Source organism: Entelurus aequoreus, linkage group LG09 (assembly GCF_033978785.1).
Source record: "Entelurus aequoreus isolate RoL-2023_Sb linkage group LG09, RoL_Eaeq_v1.1, whole genome shotgun sequence".
In the NCBI taxonomy this organism is placed as follows: Eukaryota; Metazoa; Chordata; class Actinopteri; order Syngnathiformes; family Syngnathidae; genus Entelurus; species Entelurus aequoreus.
This window is the reverse complement of record NC_084739.1, coordinates 69,408,650-69,431,325: the sequence shown is the minus strand read 5'-3', so window position 1 is coordinate 69,431,325 and position 22,676 is coordinate 69,408,650. Positions and strand designations below refer to the sequence as shown.

The 22,676-nt window shown below is 40.4% G+C and overlaps 1 protein-coding gene across 1 annotated transcript in view; it reads left to right on the top strand.

Annotated features, from left to right (window-relative positions):
* The window catches only part of wapla (WAPL cohesin release factor a), a 40,002-nt gene that overhangs the window by 1,422 nt on the left and 15,904 nt on the right, over window positions 1-22,676 (top strand). Inside the window, exons 2-14 of the mRNA XM_062059253.1 lie at window positions 3,980-4,454; window positions 6,301-6,961; window positions 9,157-9,476; window positions 9,543-9,673; window positions 14,351-14,446; window positions 14,972-15,139; window positions 17,626-17,762; window positions 19,772-19,883; window positions 19,971-20,201; window positions 21,051-21,162; window positions 21,239-21,336; window positions 21,544-21,620; window positions 21,693-21,868. Coding sequence (XP_061915237.1) covers window positions 4,013-4,454; window positions 6,301-6,961; window positions 9,157-9,476; window positions 9,543-9,673; window positions 14,351-14,446; window positions 14,972-15,139; window positions 17,626-17,762; window positions 19,772-19,883; window positions 19,971-20,201; window positions 21,051-21,162; window positions 21,239-21,336; window positions 21,544-21,620; window positions 21,693-21,868 — 2,761 coding nt within the window. The 5' untranslated portion in view covers window positions 3,980-4,012. The remainder of the gene's footprint in view (window positions 1-3,979; window positions 4,455-6,300; window positions 6,962-9,156; window positions 9,477-9,542; window positions 9,674-14,350; window positions 14,447-14,971; window positions 15,140-17,625; window positions 17,763-19,771; window positions 19,884-19,970; window positions 20,202-21,050; window positions 21,163-21,238; window positions 21,337-21,543; window positions 21,621-21,692; window positions 21,869-22,676) is intronic.

Genomic DNA, 22,676 nt, shown 5'->3' with positions numbered 1-22,676 from the left:
TAACAATATTCAAATATTAGCGTTGTTGGGTAAGACAGAATTTGGTTTTATTCTGAATCCAGTGAAACAGATTGGTGGTTTTAGCTGATATAAAGACTTTCAGGTGTTTGTATATGTTTATGTTTAAGTATTTGGCAGACGCCTTTATCCAAAGCGACGTACATAAAAAATACATATAAAACAATCACTGTAAACATGATAATTTAAGGGAAGAATGTAAAACAAAATATCAATACAAAGTGTCAAGACAGAATAAACTCTGCTGCTGCAGCAACAGAGATACAGTCTATAAAATATATAGATATCTAATGTATTCTTACATTGTTTATGTAGCATGTATATATAACCTAATCATATTGTTTCTTCAACTTAAAAATAGCTGACCGTTTTTTCCCTCTTCTCTGGGATTTTATTCCCAGTTTTGATCTGTGACGTCTGGTCACTTATAGCATATAAGAATATTCTATTACTGTTAAGCAAACTATGAATAATAAAACATGTGTCCTTTATCATGGCTACACGTATGACAAAAAAGCGCGTCAAAATCAGTGGTATTCATTGAGGTAAGATTAATTAAATGCGCTGACAGTTCATTGCTCCTGCCAAATGAATTGCACCGAGTGGAGCGGATCACCACTCCAAGATGGCGGCCCCACGTCTCGTCAGCGCCAGTAGGCAGTAGCGCTCCATGCTGCGTACCCTTAGAAGATGTCTATGTTCATAACCACAATAATCAAGGGAATTGCAGTAATAGGAGGGTTGCATATGACGTCACATCCGTTTGTCTTCTTGGCTGCTTAATTCACACGAGTGTAGCATTAAAACAAGTGAGCGTGATTGTGGAGTTAAGCAGAAAATTTCGTAATGCTGTTTTGTTTTTGGGTGTTACAGTCGTTCAAATAGTGAGATAGGAAAGAGCTTTCATAGAGTCCCCAAAGTAGTGGTTGATAAAGGTAATAAAGTCAGTGGAAATGTCTCTTTAAAAATATCACTTTCATCAGTTTTTGTAGTACAGTCGGACCATGCTTGTGTCTGCAGTGATCACTTTGTAAAATGTTTGAAGATTTGATTTGTTTGAGAGACTTTCTGTGATGCAATCCACTTTTTATTCTCTGCTATATGTGCAGTGTTTGAGAGCAAAATAAACGTAAAGAAAGGACAATGGATCACAGTGGCCTAGTGGTCAGAGTGTTCGCCCTTAGATGGGTGGGTCGTGAGTTCAAACCCCAGCCGAGTCATACCAAAGACTATAAAAATGGGAGCCATTACCTCCCTGCTTGAGCTGCTGCTCACTGCTCCCCTCACCTCCCAGGGGGTGAGGGTGATGGGTCAAATACGGAGGCTAATCTCACCACACCTAGTGTGTGTGAGACAATCATTGGTACTTTAACTTTAATTAGTTTGTGTTCTTTTGCAGTTGCTATGCCTAAATATAACTAGAAGACCTGGTTGTGCAAATAAACTAACTTCATGATAAGTTCTAGTAATAGATATTGTGATTGTCGGTCTACCGACAGAAACTAAAAGTTTAGTAGTTGTAGACGGATGACCACATTATAGCGTCTTTGGTGCTATTTGTAAGCATCGAGAAAATATCCTTAATAGTATTAATAAAGTAGATGAATAAATCTCACATATCTGGATATCGCTAATGTTTAATTTCATGATGTGACTCCAATCTTTTCTTCTCTAAATACCATAAGTGTCAAGTGAAGGGAGGTAGCAGTAATCTCTTGGTCCATCCAATTTACAAGATTTTTTTCATGATTGGTTTTATATTTGCCTCTAGGCCTTTCAAAATAAACCTAAATCTGCACTGATTCAGGTAAATAAACAGTAGCCCAATGAGGCTTAGACCATCGTCTGAAACCCGGATGTGCTTCTAGGTCACGTGATTGCAACCCAACTATACAGTAATAAAGAAGTAAAGGCACAAGCCAAAAATGGAACACTGTCACAAACAAAATTATATGATCACTAACACTTTGCTTCTAAGAAATCAATAGACAGACTACCAAGTAATCCTCAAAGTCTAAACCTGCGGCATGCTTGTTGTGATCGATTCTCACAAGTTGTATATGATCATATTAGGGTTGTTCCGATACCAAAATGTATTTCGATACTTTTCTAAATAAAGGGGAGCACAAAAATGGCATTATTGGCTTTATATAAAAAAAAATGTTAGGGTACATGAAACATATGTTTATTATTGCGATTTAGTCCTTAAATAAAATAGTGAACATACTAGACAACTTGTCTTTTAGTAGTAAGTAAGCAAACAAAGACTCCTAATTAGTCTGCTGACGTATGCAGTAACATATTGTGTCATTTATACACCTATTATTTTGTACACATTATGAGGGACAAACTGTAAAAATGGATTATTAATCTACTTGTTCATTTACTGTTAATATCTGCTTATTTTCTGTTTTAACATGTTCTATCTACACTTCTGTTAAAATGTAATAATCACTTATTCTTCTCTTCTTTGATACTTGACATTAGTTTTGGATGATACCACACGTTTAGGTATGGATCCGATACCAAGTAGTTACAGGATCATACATTGGTCATATTCAAAGTCCTCACGTGTCCAGGGACATATTTACTGACTTTATAAACATAATATGTATTTTAGAAAAAGGAAAAAAGATTTAAAAAAATATCAATGTATTCATAGTAGTATCGACTAGATACGTTCCTGTACTTGGTATCATTACAGTGGATGTCAGGTGTAGATCCACCCATGGCATTTGTTTACATTGTGACGGTGGTGAGCTATTGTATCCTCCTACGGTGTGTAGTGAAGCACTTTTAGCTATTCCTCGTCCTCCAGTGATAATAATAAGATAAGAAACTTACTTTATTTGTCGCCATGGAGGCCAGGATTAGTGATTTAGAAGTAGCTAAAACACTGTGGATGGATGTTAGCTGCTAGCTAACTAGCTGGCCATGTCTTAAAGCACCTCTTCCTGAGGGTGTTTCAGTGTTATAACTTCACCTTTATGTAGAGATGTCCGATAATATCGGCCTGCCGATATTATCGGACGATGAATGCTTTAAAATGTAATATTGGAAATTATCGGTATCGTTTTTTTTAAATTATCGGTTATTTTATTTTATTATTATTATTATTTTTAATTAAATCAACATAAAAAACACAAGATACACTTACAATTAGTACACTAACCCAAAAAACCTCCCTCACACAAAAGGGTTGTTTCTTTCTGTTATTAATATTCTGCTTCCTACATTATATATCAATATATATCAATACAGTCTGCAAGGGATACAGTCCGTAAGCACACATGATTGTGCGTGCTGCTGCTCCACTAATAGTACTAACCTTTAACAGTTAATTTGACTCATTTTCATTAATTACTAGTGTCTTTGTAACTGTTTATATATTGTTTTACTTTCTTTTTTATTCAAGAAAATGTTTTTAATTAATTTATCTCATTTTATTTTATTAATTTTTTAAAAAAGGACCTTATCTTTACCATACCCGGTTGTCCAAATTAGGCATAATAATATGTTAATTCCACGACTGTATATATCGGTATCGGTTTATATCGGTATTGGTAATTAAGAGTTGGACAATATCGGATATCGGCAAAAAGCCATTATCGGACATCCCTACCTTTATCTTTACTTTTTACACTAAAATGCTTCCATTCTCCCTTTTCTGTCTACACACTGTGTCTGCTTGTAAGTACTCTGTGTGCGCGCGCTGCCGAACATGCTCCTCTGCTCGTATAATCAGCAATGTCACAACGTGACATTAAAGGCGGTATAGTATTGAATATGATTCATTACTATACTAGTACTGGTATACTGTCAACCCTAGATCATAATGTATCATATTTTACCAAACAAATCAATACTCAAAAAATGGGCCAGGTCAGAACCTGCGCCACGCTTGCTTACAAAAAGATGTCTAATGTAACTAATGTGATTGATTTTGTCCTTTATGTTCCAGTGCACAGGTAATATGTAACGTTAAGCCGCCAACATGACATCCAGATTCGGCAAAACGTACAACCGCAAAGGAGGGGAGGCCAACTCAAAGTTCGAGGAGGTCTTCTCCAACAGAAAGCCCACCCTCACCACCAAATGGGGGGAGACCACCTACAAGACCCAGCTGGGAGCCAAAAGGCCTCAGCTGAAGTCGGACGTCGCGGCCGAATTGTCCAAGAGGCCCCGGCTTGAGGACAGCGACAGCGGGGACGACGACCCGTTTGGTTTCGACAGCGACGAGGAGTCCAAAAGCAATGTCGAAGGCGGCGTTGTCGAAGGCGGCGTTGTCGAAGGCGGCGTTGTCGAAGGCGGCGTTGTCGAAGGCGGCGTTGTCGAAGGCGGCGTGGTGGAAACGGCGGCGGTGCCGAGCGCTGCAAACGCGACTGCCGTGGCACCGGCTGCACACGGCACCGCAAGCTCAGCAGCCATAATAACAAGTAAGTGATTTCAGCTACTTATGTGTCTTCATACACAGTGTGGAGCCGCTCCCCTAAGCTGATATTAATCACCTCCATTCAGACAAATAAACTGTATTATATACACTGTATATATATATATATATATATATATATATATATATATATATATATATATATATATATATATATAATGGTTGATTTATATAGGCTAGTAAGGTAAAGTTTTGTACACATCGAGAGAAAGGGAGAGCAGGCATGCTAATAGCTAAGCTAGCCGCTAAGCCCGCGGGAAACAACAGAAGAAACTAGTACTTAGTAGGAGGAGGGCAAATTGAACCATAAATTGGTGGCGTCAACACCAAGAGTAATATCAGTATAGGATCGATACTTGAAGGATTAGATCGATATTTATTTTTCCCAATCATATTTGTTTTTGTTAATATTTACGAATTCAGACAATAAGTCCCCGGACATAGGAGGACATTGATGGCAAAAAGGATTTCAGTGAGTAGTTGTTGCTTTTGTTTAGTTATTGTGTATTATTGACTTGGTTCTGCTCAAACAATTGTATGTAATAAAAAAGAATGAGGAAGTAGTTCAAAAATATTTTGCTTTCATTTTTAAACTGTCAGTAAACTCACCTTAAATACGTAGAAAAATGTACAATTAGTACATCACAATCACCTTTATTGGCCAAGTTTAACAAACAATGAATTTTTCAAGTTCAAGTTTATTCACAATACCATACAACAATTGCAATAGTAGTGAATATCATTTAAAGATATTGGTAAGTGAAAGGGTCCCCCAAATAAGCTAGAAGAAGCTTTTGACAGGGGGTCCAGAGGACAGTTTATATATGGAATGATGAAAAATGGTAGCAAGCACTACAACAAAAAAAACAACAACGCTATGGATAAACACAAGATAATAGTACTAAAGCATGCATACACATACACACATACATTCATTCGACCATGCAAAACCCAACAGTAGTCAACCCCACATGAGGCATTAGAGATAGGTGGTTAATAGGTAAGTTTTCAGTTTCTTTTTGAAGTTGGAGAATGGATACCGTATCTTAAGGCTCTCATTAAGCCGGTTCCAAATCTTAGGTCCCCTGCATACAACACTTCGATCGGTACAAGCCAGTAGACGATGTTTACCTGATATCAGATCTAAGTTACGAGTGTTGTGGGCATGCTGGGGATGGTAGATAGGAACCAAGCTACAGAGCCTAGGATTCAGCCTGTGAATGACTTGATAGGTTAAACAAGCATTTTGATAAATATTGAATTCTGTCAGTCTTAAGAGATTATATTTATGAAATAGATGTGCTCCCTTTGTTCAACGCAAGAAACAAAGGAACATACGGTACCTACAAGGGAGCGCAGTACTGTGGCGCCATCTTGGTATGGGAAACGAGGGAAGAACCCTAAGGACATAAAAGACATTAAAGAAGACAAAGGACATTTAAGACAATAGAAGAGCACAGCGCTGATGCAACCAGCTGCCATTTCAGCAGGACCTCTTCTACATCTAGCTATAAAAGTAAAACACAACCAAAGACCAAAAAAATGAGCAATAAATGAAACATACGATTGCACCATGCATAGACAACACCCACATACACAGCTGTGGCTTCTGTGGGCTGTGGGGGGTGGGGGGGAGCACGGCCAGAGACAGGATCTTACCCAACACAGCAACTAAGGGAGCTGACTCTGTTCTAGGCTGCCCAGTAGCTCTCAACCAATGAGTGAGAGTCTGTCCAAAGTGTCTGATACGTGCTCATTCAGCCTGATCCTTCTGTTATTTTGTTTGTTCATGTACATTTTTGACTCATGGTTGTATTTCGTTCTGTTTCCAGGCAAAGTAATGGCAGATGCCAAGCTGGCTGAGAATAACACGCTGGGGTACAAGTGTGCGCCACAGAGCAACCAGAAAGCTGCCAGCGTGACCTCCGTGTCAAACACAACCTCCTCAGGGACCCAGAGGACCACCTTGTCTTCTACTCCACAAACCTCCGTCACACAGGCCGCTGAAGTACCGCGCGGCAGCACAGACGTCCACACCTTGCTCACAAATGACGCGCCGCGGTCGGAAGAAAGTTCCGAGCCTCCCCCAGAACCCGTGGACCACACCCCCCCTTCCCCTTTTACCATGAGAGCTTCAAATTGCAAGAAATACCAGCGTCCGGGGCGCCCTAACAAGTTGTTTTCAGACCCCGCCGAAGGCGGCGCCGACGCGGCTCCTGAGGTGGCGGACGTTCCGCAAAACAGTGCCGTTTCTGCCTCCACGAGCAACGCCGCCGCAACCAAGCCGGCGGCCAAGCCAGCAGGGAGGGGTGGCGGGAGAGTGCGAGACTACACCGTTCTACACCCCTCCTGTGTGTCTGTGTGCAACGTCACCATCCAGGACAGCATCGAGCGCAGCGTGGAGGAGCTGGTCTCCCCGCTCACACCTGCTGACCTCGGAGATGCAGGACAGATGAAGAAGAAGTCAGATGCTCCCCCACCAAAAGCTACAAGGTACAATTATTATTGGTATTGGTTATTCCAACAAATGTTCATCACTGTAGGTGTAAAAGGATTATACTTGTAAAGCGATTTTCTACCTTCAAGGTACTCAAAGTGCTTTGACACTATTTCCACATTCACACACTGATGGCTGCCATGCAAGGCCCTAACCACACCCCGTCAGGAGCAAGGGTGAAGTGTCTTGCTCGAGGACCCCCAGGTTGCTGGCACGGCCACTCTACCAACTGAGCCACGCCACTCTAATGTGCCATGGATTTGACTGATTTTATTAATCCAACTCATGAAATAAATCATCCTAGCAAAATAATCAAATTTATCAATTTAGCTGTTGCAGCCTTATTTATTTTTCACACATAATATTGTCCAAAATCTAGCGTCGATGCAGGAGTTTACAGTTTGAAAGTGCTTCTAGTGAGCCCAAACGTTCTGTTTTGGGTGTCTGTAGCTTTAATGCTAATGAGCTGTGTGTGTCCACATATACTCTCCACTCTGCACACACATCCATCTCCGGGCTTCACTTCCAGACATTCTCGCCAACATGGTGTGTTCACGACAATGGGAGCAATGAACATCAGTAATCCACAAACGTAACATTATATCCAGTAGGTTGTTACAGTATCAATTGAGACATAGAGACTATTATTTGCACACCATTGACTAGTGATGAAAAAATACCACCGGACCAGCACGGAAAAAACGGACGTTGTGATGACACAGGCGATATGTACGGGGTTGTCTGGAGCGTAGGCAGCATGTCGTCCTTTAATATATCTGTGATATACCTGCGGACAGTGATCTACAAAATGTGCAATAATAAGAGGACAGTGGCAGCTTTTAAGGGGAGAAAAGTTAGCAGTTTTAAGAAAATAAAATTAGAAATAAAAGGGATATTTTGAAAATATCTCCGCCATGCTTTCATGGTTTGATTTCAAATTTTCGGGACTTACGCAGATCCCAAATACACAAAATCATGTTCTAATACAGGGCTGGGCAAATATTTTGACTCGGGGGGCACATTGAGAGAAAAAATGTGTCTGGGGGGTCTATGTGTGTATACATGATATATTAGGTCTACAAATCTGCTGTACAGTATGTGTTTGGGTCCCTTTTTTTTCAGGAACACTAATACCAAAAGTCACAATGTCCGATAGAATTCTGAAAAAGTTATGACAGACCACCTCAAAAAAACGGAATGGAATTTTATGTTTTTTTTACTGAATGGGACACCCAAAATGTACATGAAAATAAACAAAGGTGGATTTACAATATTAAATATGAACAATAAAACACTGAATATTAACATTATATGAACATCGCTCCTCTTTTACAATCAAGCAAAACACAACAAAAATGTAGCAAACAACAAAATATGAATGCAAAGTGTAATAAACACCTACAATATGATATATTAACACTTTTATGCAGAAATTTGTTGTAAAAATGTGCTTCCGCGTCCGTTTCTGACACACGCGTTTCGGGCTGGCCACTCTGCTTTGTTCCTGGTCTGAGCTGCTGTGACGTAGATTACCCTAATAACTCCTATACCTATAACACTCAAAAGTGCGGATTTCAACCATTGAAATACTTTCTATAGATCAAGACTTACGGTCATTGAAAAACATCACTGCACATCATAATGGCGGCTACAGTTATGATGTTAAAGGCCTAGAAAATTATGTAGAAATTCTGGTGGGCCAGATTGAAAATCTTAATGGGGGCGGGGCGCATGTGGCCCGCGGGCCGTATTTTGCCCAGGTCTGTTCTAATGGGTAAGAAAAGTTGGTTTTGCATAATAGGTTCCCTTTAAGTGAGACATCGGTAAAAAAAAATATATATATATAACATTTCTGCTTCTCGTTACCCTGTATTGTAATGACAATAACACACAGCACATTATATACTTTGAAATGTGTGTAATTAAGGAGTGACATACGTGTTAGCAACATGGGGTTAGCAGCAATGCTAACATTACACTCTCATTTTAACAGCAACATCTTGCTAGGTTAGCATATTTACAACGCAATGATCAAATTTACAGCTGCCATGTCTGTAGCTGACGCTAGGTTTTATTTGAGATATGTAGAGAAGCCTGATATGTCAGCAGTTTTTTGGTCCTGCTGCAGTTTCTTTGTTTTGTGTAAAGATGGTGACTACTTTTGTAAAAAGTGACTATACCCCCTTCTTAGATTTCGACCTACTCAGGTCAAAGCCAAAAAAACCAAGACCGAGTCAAAGTTGGAGTTCTTTGGCTTCGAGGACACAGAGGCCCAGGACGGTGTGGAGTCTTCGGAAGGGGGCGCGGCGGCGGGCAAGAGCAGCTACAAGATCAAGTACTTTGGCTTTGACGACCTCAGCGAGAGTGACGACAGCGACGACGACGAGAGCTCAGCCCAGGCCAAGGAGAAGAAAGCCAGGAAGTCTGCAGCGGCGCTGGTGGCTCTGAGCTCCGGCGTGGACAGTCCTCACACCAGTGACTCTCAGGACAGCCAGGCCAGCAGCAATACAGGTGAGCTGGCCCTTTGACATTCCCTGATGTGACCACATGTGACATCACTTCGGTTTCTTCCTACAGACAATTTTGACTTCTCCGATGACTCCAGTCCGGGGGGCACGGAGGGGCAAAAAGGTCGCTCAGGGAAGCAAAGCGAAAAATCCAAGGAGCTTGGCGGGGCGCACAAAAAGATCTTCAGCGGGCCCAAAAAGGTCGGTGCCAACGTGCATATTATTCGTCCTAATTGGTGAGGTCAAGGCAGTAAACACATTAACGCTGCATTGTGACTTCTGTGTACCTTTTGGGCAAGCTCCTGTGAATTATTCCGCTCCAGTTTGCTGTGCCTGTTTATCTTTATTATGTTCTTCAGTGGCTTTGGGTTGTTGTTGTTGTCTTCTTGTTCATTCAGTGGGTGCACAACGTCACACACACACACTAGAACCCACAGTGCTGTTCCTGCGCTACACAATTGCACGGCGCACTTTGTCATGATCAGGAAATAGTTTTGTAGCGCTCGGGGGACTCCTTGTGCCTGCGTCTGGGTCTTGTCACAGTGATTGCACTGTGCAATATTTATGCCTGCGCTTGTGTTCATCTACAACAATGCTTTGTGTCACTGTGGTTTATTTAGATGCACTTAGTCTCTACTTTGCCTACTTCACATCTTGCGGTGTTTCTTTTCCATCTGGCTTCAGTACTAAGAAGCTAGCTGAAATTTGTTAGGATTAATAATGAAAATAATCTCTTCCAGGCTCAAGCTGTCACCACACTAGCACCTTTATGAACTGTAGCTTCCAACAACAATACTGTACTTTCTTTACAATGGACCTGTGTGTTATAGTGGATATAGGCTTTTAGAAACAGAGGCAACAAATACTTACATTTTTCTCTTGGTGGCCAGTTTGGACACAATTTAAGGAAAAAAATTGCAGTTGCTCTCAGAGCAATCAATCAATCAATCAATCAATCAATCAATCAATCAAGGTTTATTTCGATCGCGACTGTTTGGTTTGTCTTAGAAGACGTTTGGACTCTCATCCAAGTAGACTTCATCAGTAGACCTAGATCTAGTCTTAGACTTAAATTGGTCACATCTAGTCTTAGACTTAGATTGTTACATCTAGTCTTAGACTTAGATTGTTACATCTAGACTTAGACTGGTCACATCTAGTCTTAGACATAGATCGGTCACATCTAGTCTTAGACTTAGATCGGTCACATCTAGTCTTAGTCTTAGATCGGTCACATCTAGTCTTAGACTTAGATCGGTCACATCTAGTCTTAGACTTAGATTGGTCAGATCTAGTCTTAGACTTAAATCGGTCAGATCTAGTCTTAGACTTAAATCTGTCAGATCTAGTCTAAGACTTAGATCTGTCAGATCTAGTCTAAGACTTAGATCTGTCAGATCTAGTCTAAGACTTAGATCTGTCAGATCTAGTCTAAGACTTAGATCTGTCACATCCAGTCTTAGACTTAGATCGGTCACATAGTCTTAGACTTAAATCGGTCAGATCTAGTCTTAGACATAAATCGGTCAGATCTAGTCTTAGACATAAATCGGTCACATCTAATCTAAGACTTAGATCGGTCACATCTAGTCTTAGACTTAGATCGGTCACATCTAGTCTAGTGGCTGGTGCCAAACCCCAAATATTTATACTCCAACACCAGGAGGGTGTGCCTGTGCAAGGATGGTTTCGCCCTATCGTAGTGAGAAAAACAACTGTTGAGATGCAAACAAGCTATCCTACTGTCAATGCCAATGAAATGCCCTGAGATTACAATGACCTGGATATTTGAGAATATCCATAGACCCTGTGCAGTTAATTCTCATAAGACTGGGCGATATGACTGAAAGTTTTTTCTATTGGTCTATCAATAATTATGGATAATTTTATACCACCTATGGAAAATATGGACCAGAAGAAAAATATATTAAGTGTTAACATTTTTATTTAAAATGTAACCTTCCTCTGATTATAATCCCTCAGCTATTAAGGCAGAAATAAAAGAAAATCAACTCAAGCATGGAAAACACTCAAACAATTTAAGTAAACAAAAATCCAATACCACAATAAAAGTTTCTTACAGGTATCATTATCACTGGAGGACGAGGAATAGCTAAACATGCTTCACTACACACCGTAGGAGGATACAATAGCTCACCGGCGTCACAATGTAAACAAATACCATGTCGGGTGGATCTACACCTGACATCCACTGTAATGATACCAAGTACAAGAGCGTATCTAGTCGATACTACTATGATTACATCGATATTTTTTAGCATTACAAAATCTTTTGGCCTTTTTTTTTAGAATGTATATTATGTAAATAAAGTCAGTAAATGAGTCCCTGGACACATGAGGACTTTGAATATGACCAATGTATGATCCTGTAACTACTTGGTATCGGATCCATACCTAAATGTGTGGTATCATCCAAAACTAATGTAAAGTATCAAAGAAGAGAAGAATAAGTGATTATTACATTTTAACAGAAGTGTAGATAGAACATGTTAAAACAGAAAGGAAGCCGATATTAAAGGCCTACTGAAATGAATTTTTTTTATTTAAACGGGGATAGCAGATCTATTCTATGTGTCATACTTGATCATTTCGCGATATTGCCATATTTTTGCTGAAAGGATTTAGTATAGAACAACGACGATAAAGATTGCAACTTTTGGTATCTGATAAAAAAAAGGCTTGCACCTACCGGAAGTAGCGTGACGTAGTCAGTTGAACATATACGCAAAGTTCCCTATTGTTTACAATGATGGCCGCATGAAGTGAGAGAGATTCGGACCGAGAAAGCGACAATTTCCCCATGAATTTGAGCGAGGATGAAAGATTTGTGGATGAGTAAAGTGCAAGTGAAGGACTAGTGGGGAGTTGAAGCTATTCAGATAGGGAAGATGCTGTGAGAGCCGGGGGTGACCTGATATTCAGCTGGGAATGACTACAACAGTAAATAAACACAAGACATATATATACTCTATTAGCCACAACACAACCAGGCTTATATTTAATATGCCACAAATTAATCCTGCATAAAAACACCTGCGTGTTTGTTATGCTAGCTCCTAGCTCCTCTGCTAGCTCCTAGCTCCATAGAACACGCCAATACAATTCAAACACCTGATCAACACACACAATCACTCAGCCCAAAAGACCGTTTACCTAACCCAAGGTTCATAAAGCTTATATATTTTTAAAAAGTTACGTACGTGACGCGCACATACGGTCAAGTTATCGAATGTTTAGCAGCCAAGGCTGCATACTCACGGTACCTGATATTCAGCTGGGAATGACTACAACAGTAAATAAACACAAGACATATTTATACTCTATTAGCCACAACACAACCAGGCTTATATTTAATATGCCACAAATTAATCCTGCATAATAACACCTGCGTGTTTGTTATGCTAGCTCCTAGCTCCTCTGCTAGCTCCTAGCTCCATAGAACACGCCAATACAATTCAAACACCTGATCAACACACACAATCACTCAGCCCAAAAGACCGTTCACCTAACCCAAGGTTCATAAAGCTTATATATTTTTAAAAAGTTACGTACGTGACGCGCACGTACGGTACGGTACGTGTTATGCTAGCTCCTAGCTCCTCTGCTAGCTCCTAGCTCCATAGAACACGCCAATACAATTCAAACACATGATCAACACACACAATCACTCAGCCCAAAAGACCGTTCACCTAACCCAAGGTTCATAAAGCTTATATATTTTAAAAAAGTTACGTACATACGCAAAAAAAAGCCAAAGCTGCATACTCACAGTAGCACGTCTGCGTCTTTGTCATCCAAATCAAAGTAATCCTGGTAAGAGTCTGTGTTGTCCCAGTTCTCTACAGGCGTCTGTGTATCCAAATCAAAAGTCCTCCTGGTTAGAGTCTCTGTTATCCGAGTTCTTCCATCTTGACTGCATCTTTCGGGAATGTAAACAAAGAAGCGCCGGCTGTGTACTGTTGTGGCTGACTACGTTCGAAAAATACGTCCATTTCGCACCGACAACTTTCTTCTTTGCTTGCTTGGCTTCCTTCTCCATAATGCAATGAACATGATTGAAACAGATTCACGAACACAGATGTCCAGAATACTGTGGAATTATGAAATGAAAACAGAGCTTTTTCGTATCGGCTTCAATGTGGAAGGCATACCCGTGTTCGCCGGGCTACGTCACGCGCATACGTCATCCTCAGAGGCGTTTCGAACCGGAAGTTTAGCGGCAAATTTAAAATGTCACTTTATAAGTTAACCCGGCCGTATTGGCATGTGTTATAATGTTAAGATTTCATCATTGATATATAAACTATCAGACTGCGTGGTCGGTAGTAGTGGGTTTCAGTAGGCCTTTAACAGTAAATGAACAAGTAGATTAATAATACATTTTTACGGTTTGTCCCTCATAATGTGTACAAAATAATAGGTGTATAAATGACACAATATGTTACTGCATACGTCAGCAGACTAATTAGGAGTCTTTGTTTGTTTACTTACTACTAAAAGACAAGTTGTCTATTTTATTTAAGGACTAAATTACAATAATAAACATATGTTTCATGTACCCTAAGATTTGTTGACAATAATGACATTTTTTGTGGTCCTTTTTATTTAGACACGTATCGAAAAGTATCCAAATACATTTTGGTACCGGTACCAAAATATTGGTGTCGGGACAACCCTAGTGTGTGTCTATATATATTTATAAATAATCGAACACAGTTTTTATTGATATGGATTACATGTATATTGCGATATATATTGAAATAGTTTTATGGGTCCAGTCGTAGATGCATGACGTGTGATCTCTAACACATGCCAGGTTTATATGGTGCTCACCCTCTAATTGTGTGTGTGTCCTAGTCCCCTGCCAAAGCTGTATACAATGCCCGACACTGGAACCAGCCTGAGTCCGAAGAGGTTCCCACGCCACCCCTCCCCCGGTCTCAAACGGCCCCGGTAAGACATCACCCTTTCACAGGGGTTTAACAAATTGCCTTTGCCTCCTTTTTTGCTCGACAGGACATTGGTCACATGGCACTTAGAAGCGCCGTGGAAAAGACGAGGCGTGCGCCTTCATTGAGCACACTGCACAAGCTGCATTATGGAGTCATCACCATTTGTTACACAATTCCCTGCTGACTTCCCAGCATAATATTGTTTATTGGCCTCCCAGTAGTCAACACTTCTGTTTTTAATTGCTGTAATTAGTCTCTTTTGCTTCATGTGGAATTGTTTGCCCAGACAGTGAACTTCCATTTACCAATTAAAAAAAAAAAAAAAGGAAATGTTTGCTCAGCGACAAGCAAATTGCACTTTGGCATTTGGGACTTGTGAAAAGTTGCCTTTAACTTTGCACTGCCTCATCTGTTAACAACACTTATTAAGGACTTAAGAGACTACTCAGCTGGGCTAAACTGTGAGGACATGTCATTAAACAGATTTTGTGACTGCCGTATGAGCCCCCCGTCTCTCCCTCCTCAGGCTATCTTATCCAGCAGCAGCAGCAGCAAGGACAGCAACTCCCATAAAGATGACGGCTTGTTTAAGGCCCCCCCACCCCCGCCTAAAGTTATCAAATCAGAGACCATCCCCACGCGACCCTACCAAGACATCGTCACGGCTCTCAAATGCAGGAAGGAGCACAAAGAAGTGAGTTTATAGTACATTACATGTGTGTGTTGTCATGAAAGTGTTATTATATTATTAAAACTAATGTGATGACTTGGAATTTTCTCCTGGTCCCCATCTTCAATAATTATTATTAACTTCTATCGTGATAGTTTTGAGCCACATGACCTAGTTTAAATGTGATGTTCCAGAAAGTGCCTGCTATGTTTGAGAAGATCTTAAACCTGTCTTTATCCTCATGTAACAAAGCATTTGATTCTGTTCCTGTGACAAATGAAAATACAGTACAATGCAGATATTTGTAATGTACTAGTAGCAATGTCCCGTTACAACTTTTTCACTTTTTACCGATACTAATACGATACAATATCAGCACGAGTCTTACATACCTATGTTAGGATTTAATTACTCAGAACAATTGTAGCTACGAACAACTCTATTTATTATTAACTGTCTGGAAGAGACTTGGGCTGTATGTAAATAAGGTGGGGTGGTAATTGTTTTTTTTTTGTGACTTGTAATAGGCACAATAATTCATTAAGTTAAGCTCATGATGCAAAAAGTTGAATATTACAGACAGGTTTGTTACATAAACAAAAAGCATGAAAGAAATTGAAAAATGGTTACATTCAAACCCATAAACATAAAACATTGAAAAGTGGTTAAATTTAAACCCATAAATGAAGCACAAAGTCTGAAAAAGTTCCCTTTGGTGACAATTTCATGCATATGAAATTAGACTTAGACAAACTTTAATGATCCACGAGGGAAATTGTTCCACACAGTAGCTCAGTTACAAAGGATAGAAAGTGTAAGGATGGAAAGGACAATGCAGGTATGAAATAGACAAAAAATATACCGTAGTAGCAATATAAAATATAACATATATGTAATATTTACATAATATATGTACAGTATATGATATATACTGATATATTATATGTTTATATCGTATATACAATATATAACAATTACCATGTACAATATTACAGTATATGTAACAGTAAATGTCCACAAAAACGCAGAAATACGCCTTTTTTGAACATTCATTCTCTTGTCAAAATATCCCTTTGGCGTTTTTTTGATGAAATAGTAATACAAATACGATCCAAACTAAATTTGTTGAACGCTCGCCTTAGCCGCAGGTACTTGCTGTTCCTCTTGCCTAAACGCGGCACTGGGTTGCAGGACGGAGAGACGATCAGGAGCACCGAATCAAGCTTGCTAGTTAGCTAACTTACCTAGCTAGCTTACTTGTTGTCGACTCCCTTCCCCCTCCGAGCCACAACTTTGCTGCTAATCATATTTGGATGATTCCAAGCCGCAAACTGTTAGTTCTGAACCAGTTCTAGTTGCAGAGTATTTATTAGTAGCCAACTTGAGGGGGCGTGGCTACAGGATAGAATTTCCAAATGGAAAAGGTTTTTTTTGCATGCATTTTATAGAATTTTACATTATGATGATAATGTAAATTTTGAGTACCGTATTTTTCGGGACTATAAGTCGCAGTTTTTTTCATAGTTTGACCGGGGGTGCGACTTATACTCAGGAGCGACTTATGTGTGAAATGATTAACACATTAGCGTAAAATATTAAATAATATTATTTAGCTCATTCACGTAAGAGACTAGACGTATAAGATTTCATGGGATTTAGCGATTAGGAGTGACAGATTGTTTGGTAAACGTATAGCATGTTCTATATGTTATAGTTATTTGAATGACTCTTACCATAATAAGTTATGTTAACATACCAGTTGGTTATTTATGCCTCATATAACGTACACTTATTCAGCCTGTTGTTCACTATTCTTTATTTATTTTAAATTGCCTTTCAAATGTCTATTCTTGGTGTTGGCTTTTATCAAATAAATTTCCCCCAAAAATGCGACTTATACTCCAGTGTGACTTATATATGTTTTTTTCCTTCTTTATTATGCATTTTCGGCTGGTGCAACTTATACTCCGGAGCGACTTATACTCCGAAAAATACGGTACATAATTTACAATGAGCTTACGTTTCATGGGACACATACTGTCAGTGTCCAAAAGACAGCCAACATCTACAGGTAAAATATAGTGTAGAAATGCACCTAATTCCAGGAAGTGTAGTCTTGAATTTCAGAATGTTCTCTCGGGTGTTGCGTGGCAGCACTTTGTGCTGTTAGAAATCTTCCTCTTTTTTTTCTCAAAGGGTGTGCTCACATCCCTGCAATTGAGCATTTTTCTGTTTGTTCGTGTTGGTTTAAGCAGAGAGCGTGTATAAACAAACAAATAAAAGTGGAGTAAATGAGTCATCTGGGACTTGATCTCCTCCTCACTTGCACCCTTGGCTACCCGAGCCAGATGCCACAAGGTGCGTTAGCTCCTTTGTTTCTGCTAATGGCGCCATTAGATGAAATAAGACCTAGTAAACAAAGCCTTTACCTCCCGAAGTGTTGGCGCGTCTGGCCAGATGCCCTGCTTCCCCAATTAGTGGTAATTAACCTTTATTTGCCTCCCGCCCAGCTGTACACCGTGGTGCAGCATGTGAAGCATTTCAACGACGTGGTGGAGTTTGGAGAAAATCAAGAGTTCACCGACGACTTCGAGTACTTGGAGACGGGCTTGAAGAGCGGTCAGCAGCTCAACACAAGATGCCTTAGGTAAGAGGAGCACACTCACTCTCAGTGCAGACATATTCTATAGGCGGGCCAAATGCACTTCACAGCTTTGAAACAACAAATGGGTTTTTGCTGAAGATTCCTGAAAATACCAGAGGACTTTGATTGGCTTGTTTTATAAACCCCCAGTGTTTATGTACTCCAAAGAACAGTTTGTTTTTGGTTTATTTCTCTCGTCTGAGTTAAACATTTCAGAAAAAAATTGCCATAATATGGAAAAAAAATGTCCACTTGAGAAGACGCTGAGTCTCAGGAGGACATTGTAAACAGCCCCCAGTCTCCTAGAAGATCTTTGACTCAGGTTTCTGCTGTAGATCCTTAAAAAACAGAAGAGTGTTCCTGTCAGGTTTCTCTTAAAAAAGAGATTTTAATCTCAATGAGTCTTTACCTGGTTAAATAAAGGAAATTGAATTGAATCCAGGGCAGGGGTGTCAGACTTACAGGTTCAGTCTGGCCCGCGGCCCGTAAGATCAGTTTGCTAATTATAAAATGAGCGGCATTTTTTTTAATGAAAGAAACTGGATGTCACAATAGCAATTCAAGTGTAACCCACGTCACACAGGACAGTGGTTAAAGATGACGTGTCAGCTGACTTTAAGCGCCCTCTGGATTGGCTTCCGCTACTCCATTCAGCACAGGCGCAGGCAATCAGCTGCTCCGGTTGAAGTGGCAGCAATATCAAGGCACAATACCTTCTTTCATTGTAAATGATCCACTCAACAGATAACATAACGGAACAGTAAGATGCAAAGACTTGAGTCAACATGACCATCATGTGTGTTTCTACATTTGTTGAGTTTTATTTCATACTTAAGTCTGCCATGTTCACATTGGTTAAGTTTGTAGTTATGTTACCTTGATTTCGGCTATGGTGTCATTTTGATTACTTTTACTTTTTATTATAATTGCAATATTTGAATAATGATAAATGAATGTGTTGTGGCAGTTGCGGATTTCACCACGGTTTGAGGAAACACTTCATTGCTTTTTCAAACGTTTTTAACGAACTGCCAACATGACAATGCTGAACAGGAAGTGCTTAAAGTTTAATGGCGTTGTAAAAATACTGAGACGACTTCTAAGTTCATTGTGTTCTTCATGGTGTTTTTGAAACTGCATCATTTTTTCCCCCTCAGAATTTTCAACTAAGGCAAAGTGTTTTGCCAAGATGATTATTGTAATATGTAAAAAAATGTAAATGTGCTTTTTCTATTTTTGACCAAAGTAAGACTAAGAAAACAATCTGAAGTTGTCTTTATTCTTAAGCTTTAATGCTATGATTTTACCAGTCTGGCCCGTGTAGAATTGGATTTTCCTACATGTGGCCCCTGAGCTAAAAGGAGTTTGACACCCCTGTCAAAATAATATTTGACTAGTGTAAACATATTGCTTGCGTTTCAATTTTAGACTTTATTTACAGTACCAGTCAGCATTTTGGAGGACATTTCCCCATTCAATAGTAGAGATAGTGGATGGTGACTGCCTTACCTTAACATTTGACATTGCTAATACAGACAGTTGCATTGACTTGGTGTATAAAATAGTAATTTAGTTGAATAGTCCTGCCTTAGTGGTTTCAAACAGAGGGGAGTAAGTACTCAGATACTTTGAGTCTTTAGAGGTTGTGCTTTCCTCCCCACGTGGCACAGCGCTACCGTTTAGTATGAGCTCCGAGTAGCTCATTACATTTGATTGAAGGGTACAAGCACTTGTCACTTAACATTTGTTCTTATCGTTTAGTATTAGCCACTTTCTAAAAGGCATGAGAGCTTCCACCGACGCTCACAAGCCACTCTTGCATGCAAATCTACCACTTGATCCCATCCGGAAACACTGCAGGTTTTTTTAAAAAAGGTTTTGTGATCAAATAATTTGAGAGTCCCATGCCAAGGCCTAATATCATTACTACATTTTACACCCCTGCCATTGCTGAGAGATTAAACAAACATCACCTCATGTTCTTCATTATGTACTCCTTCCTCTCACTGCAGTATAATCAGCCTGGCAGCAAGGTGTGCCATGCCCAGCTTCAGGATGCATCTGCGGGCCAGAGGGAAGGTGGCGCAGGTCTTCAAAATGCTCAGCGACGCCCCACAGCACCCAGTCTGTCCCACTTCCTCTCCTCCGCCTCTACCAAGTGTACTCTGTGAACCATGCTTCTTTAAAAACGCTTGTCTGTCCTTCCCTCAGAACCTCGCCCTGTGCACGGCCGCACTCATGTACATTCTGAGCCGCGACCGGCTCAACATGGACCTGGACCGGGCCTGTCTGGAGCTGATGATCAAGCTTCTGGAGCTCGACCAGGACTACTCAGCCCACCAGGACCAGCTCACGGCCAAGGAAGTGGAAAAGGTCAAGGAGAAGATCAGAAAGCTGTGCGAAACGGTGCACAACAAACATCTCGACCTGGAAAACATCACGGTGCGTTGCCACTTAGTGAATAAATTAGGGCTGTCAAAATTAACGAGCTAACTCATGTGATTAATCATAAAAAATGTACACACTTGGAGTAATCATGCAGTTTGTTGGGACCGTACAGCTCTTTTACCTTAGACTCTATTCTGTCGGTGACCAGATGAGTAGAAAAATGAGTGATGATACTCTGACTGGTGTGCTCGCTGGTGACTTTCACTCCAAAATACAGTACAGGCCTAAAGTTTGGACACACCTTCTCATTCAACGGGTTTTCTGCACACTCTTGGCATTCTCTTGATGAGTTTCAAGCACACCTGTGAAGTGAAAACCATTACCTCTTGAAGCTCATGGAGAGAATGCCAAGTGTGTGCAAAGGAGTAATCCGAGCAAAGGGTGGCTATGCTGAAGAAACTAAAATATAAAACATAAAACATGTTTTCAGGTATTAGTACATAACTCCACATGTGTTCATTCATAGTTTTGATGTGACAATCTACAATGTAAATAGTCATGAAAATAAAGAAAACGCATTGAAGGAGGAGAAGGTGTGTTCAAACTTTTGGCTTGTACTGTACATCCTGAAAAGACATAAGATAAAACTGTTAGCCAGTTTTGTGGAAATAAATGACATGCATTCAAGTAAAATGTTCCTGGATGACATTCATAAAATGTCATTTGTACACAGATATTGAGGTCTTTTCTCAAGGTAATTTTAATCACGCAAGCAAGTGATCCCCTGTGATTAATCATGAATATTCCAGAATGTGATTAATCTGACAAAAGAATAATCATTTGACAGCCCTAAAATAAGTACAGTTTCACTTATGCATGTTACTAGCCTTATTTTGTTTTTAGACGGGCCACCTCGCTATGGAGACGCTGCTTTCCCTGACTTCCAAAAGAGCGGGTGACTGGTTCAAAGAAGAGCTGAGGCTGCTGGGAGGTTTGGACCACGTGGTAGACAAAGGTAAGCGTGTTAGGTTTGTGTGTTGTAGAAAAAAAACATACACGTGCCACTCAGTCACCTTGTCTTAATGCCACAGTGAAAGAGTGCGCACAAAACCTGAGCCAAGAGGACGACAAGGAGAACCTGGTAGCATCTTTATGGGGCGCCGAAAGATGCCTGAGAGTACTTGAAAGTGTAAGTAGGTCTCTTCTCAAGTAGGTGACCCTCAAGGCCAAATTGAGTGCTAAAGCTGCAATGAATGCTTGGTTGATTTTTATCCGGCTGATGAATGCGCACTCTTAAAAGAATCATCTTTACAGTACTCCTTTTATTGGTCCGACTCCTTCCATTCCCATCACTGTACTTGCTCTAAATTGATGTCTTTCACCTCTGGGCCAACAGGTGACCGTGCAGAACCCAGAAAACCAGAGTTACTTGATTGCCTACAAAGACTCGCAGCTCATAGTCTCCTCTGCCAGGTAGGGTCCAGACACCTTTCACGTCCTCGGGCTTACGTGGACTAATGGACGGAATATACCTTTCTCCCTCAGAGCGCTGTGCTACTGCGAGGACATGATCCAGCGGTACAGCAGGGCGATGAACAACAGCTCCTTGGCGGCGCCGTCATCATCCTTGCCGCACTGTAGCTTCAGCAACGTGGGCAAGGCAGTGGAGGACTGCATGAGGGCCATCATCGGAGTGCTGCTCAACCTCACACACGACAATGGTACTTTTGGAGCTAGGTTGCTTACCAACCACACATACAGACAAAGAAGGTGGCAGGGGCAAATGTTCGGTCCTTTCTTCTTAGTGCTAGACTTCTCAGACCATCCCCCTTTTTCGAGCAAAAAAACCCCACCTTTTCGGATTTTGCTCAAACGAAGGAAAATGATGTCCGCAAGCTGCCGTAGGTTTTAAAATCCTTTTTTTCCTGATGTCTGGTCACAAGAAAACGTGCAAGCAGTGGCCATTTTTCCGGTTATCTAGATAACCGCTTGCGTTGACGCAAGTCAGCCAGTCGGAGTGGCGTTGACACAAACGGCTTGCACTGTATGTGGCTGTAATAACCTTCACCCTGAAATATTTACCACAACACACTTGTTCAACTACAGTATTTTACATACCATAAAACACACCAGCATGTAAGCCACACCTACTGAATTAAAAATGAAAAGAAAAATTATATATTAGCCGCACCAGACTAAAAGCCGCAGATATACATGTTGTGAAATGATGTTTATTAATGTCTGTAACACGGCAGTAAAACGGCTGATCAAACAAAACAGAAATCATGGTCATGGACCCACTAGCTGTGGAAGCTAGCTCTCCAATCAGCTAAACAGACTCAACTCCACGGTGACGTTTTGGCGAATTTACAAAACTGAAACAATACAAAAATGAATTGTGTTGGCATATTAGCTAACGCTAACAATGCTAGCTTGATTACTTTACGGTAGCACGTACAAGTATGCATGAAAACACTCCTACAGACATCACTCATGGGGTGGTTTATGGTATGGATCTTTATTGTCATT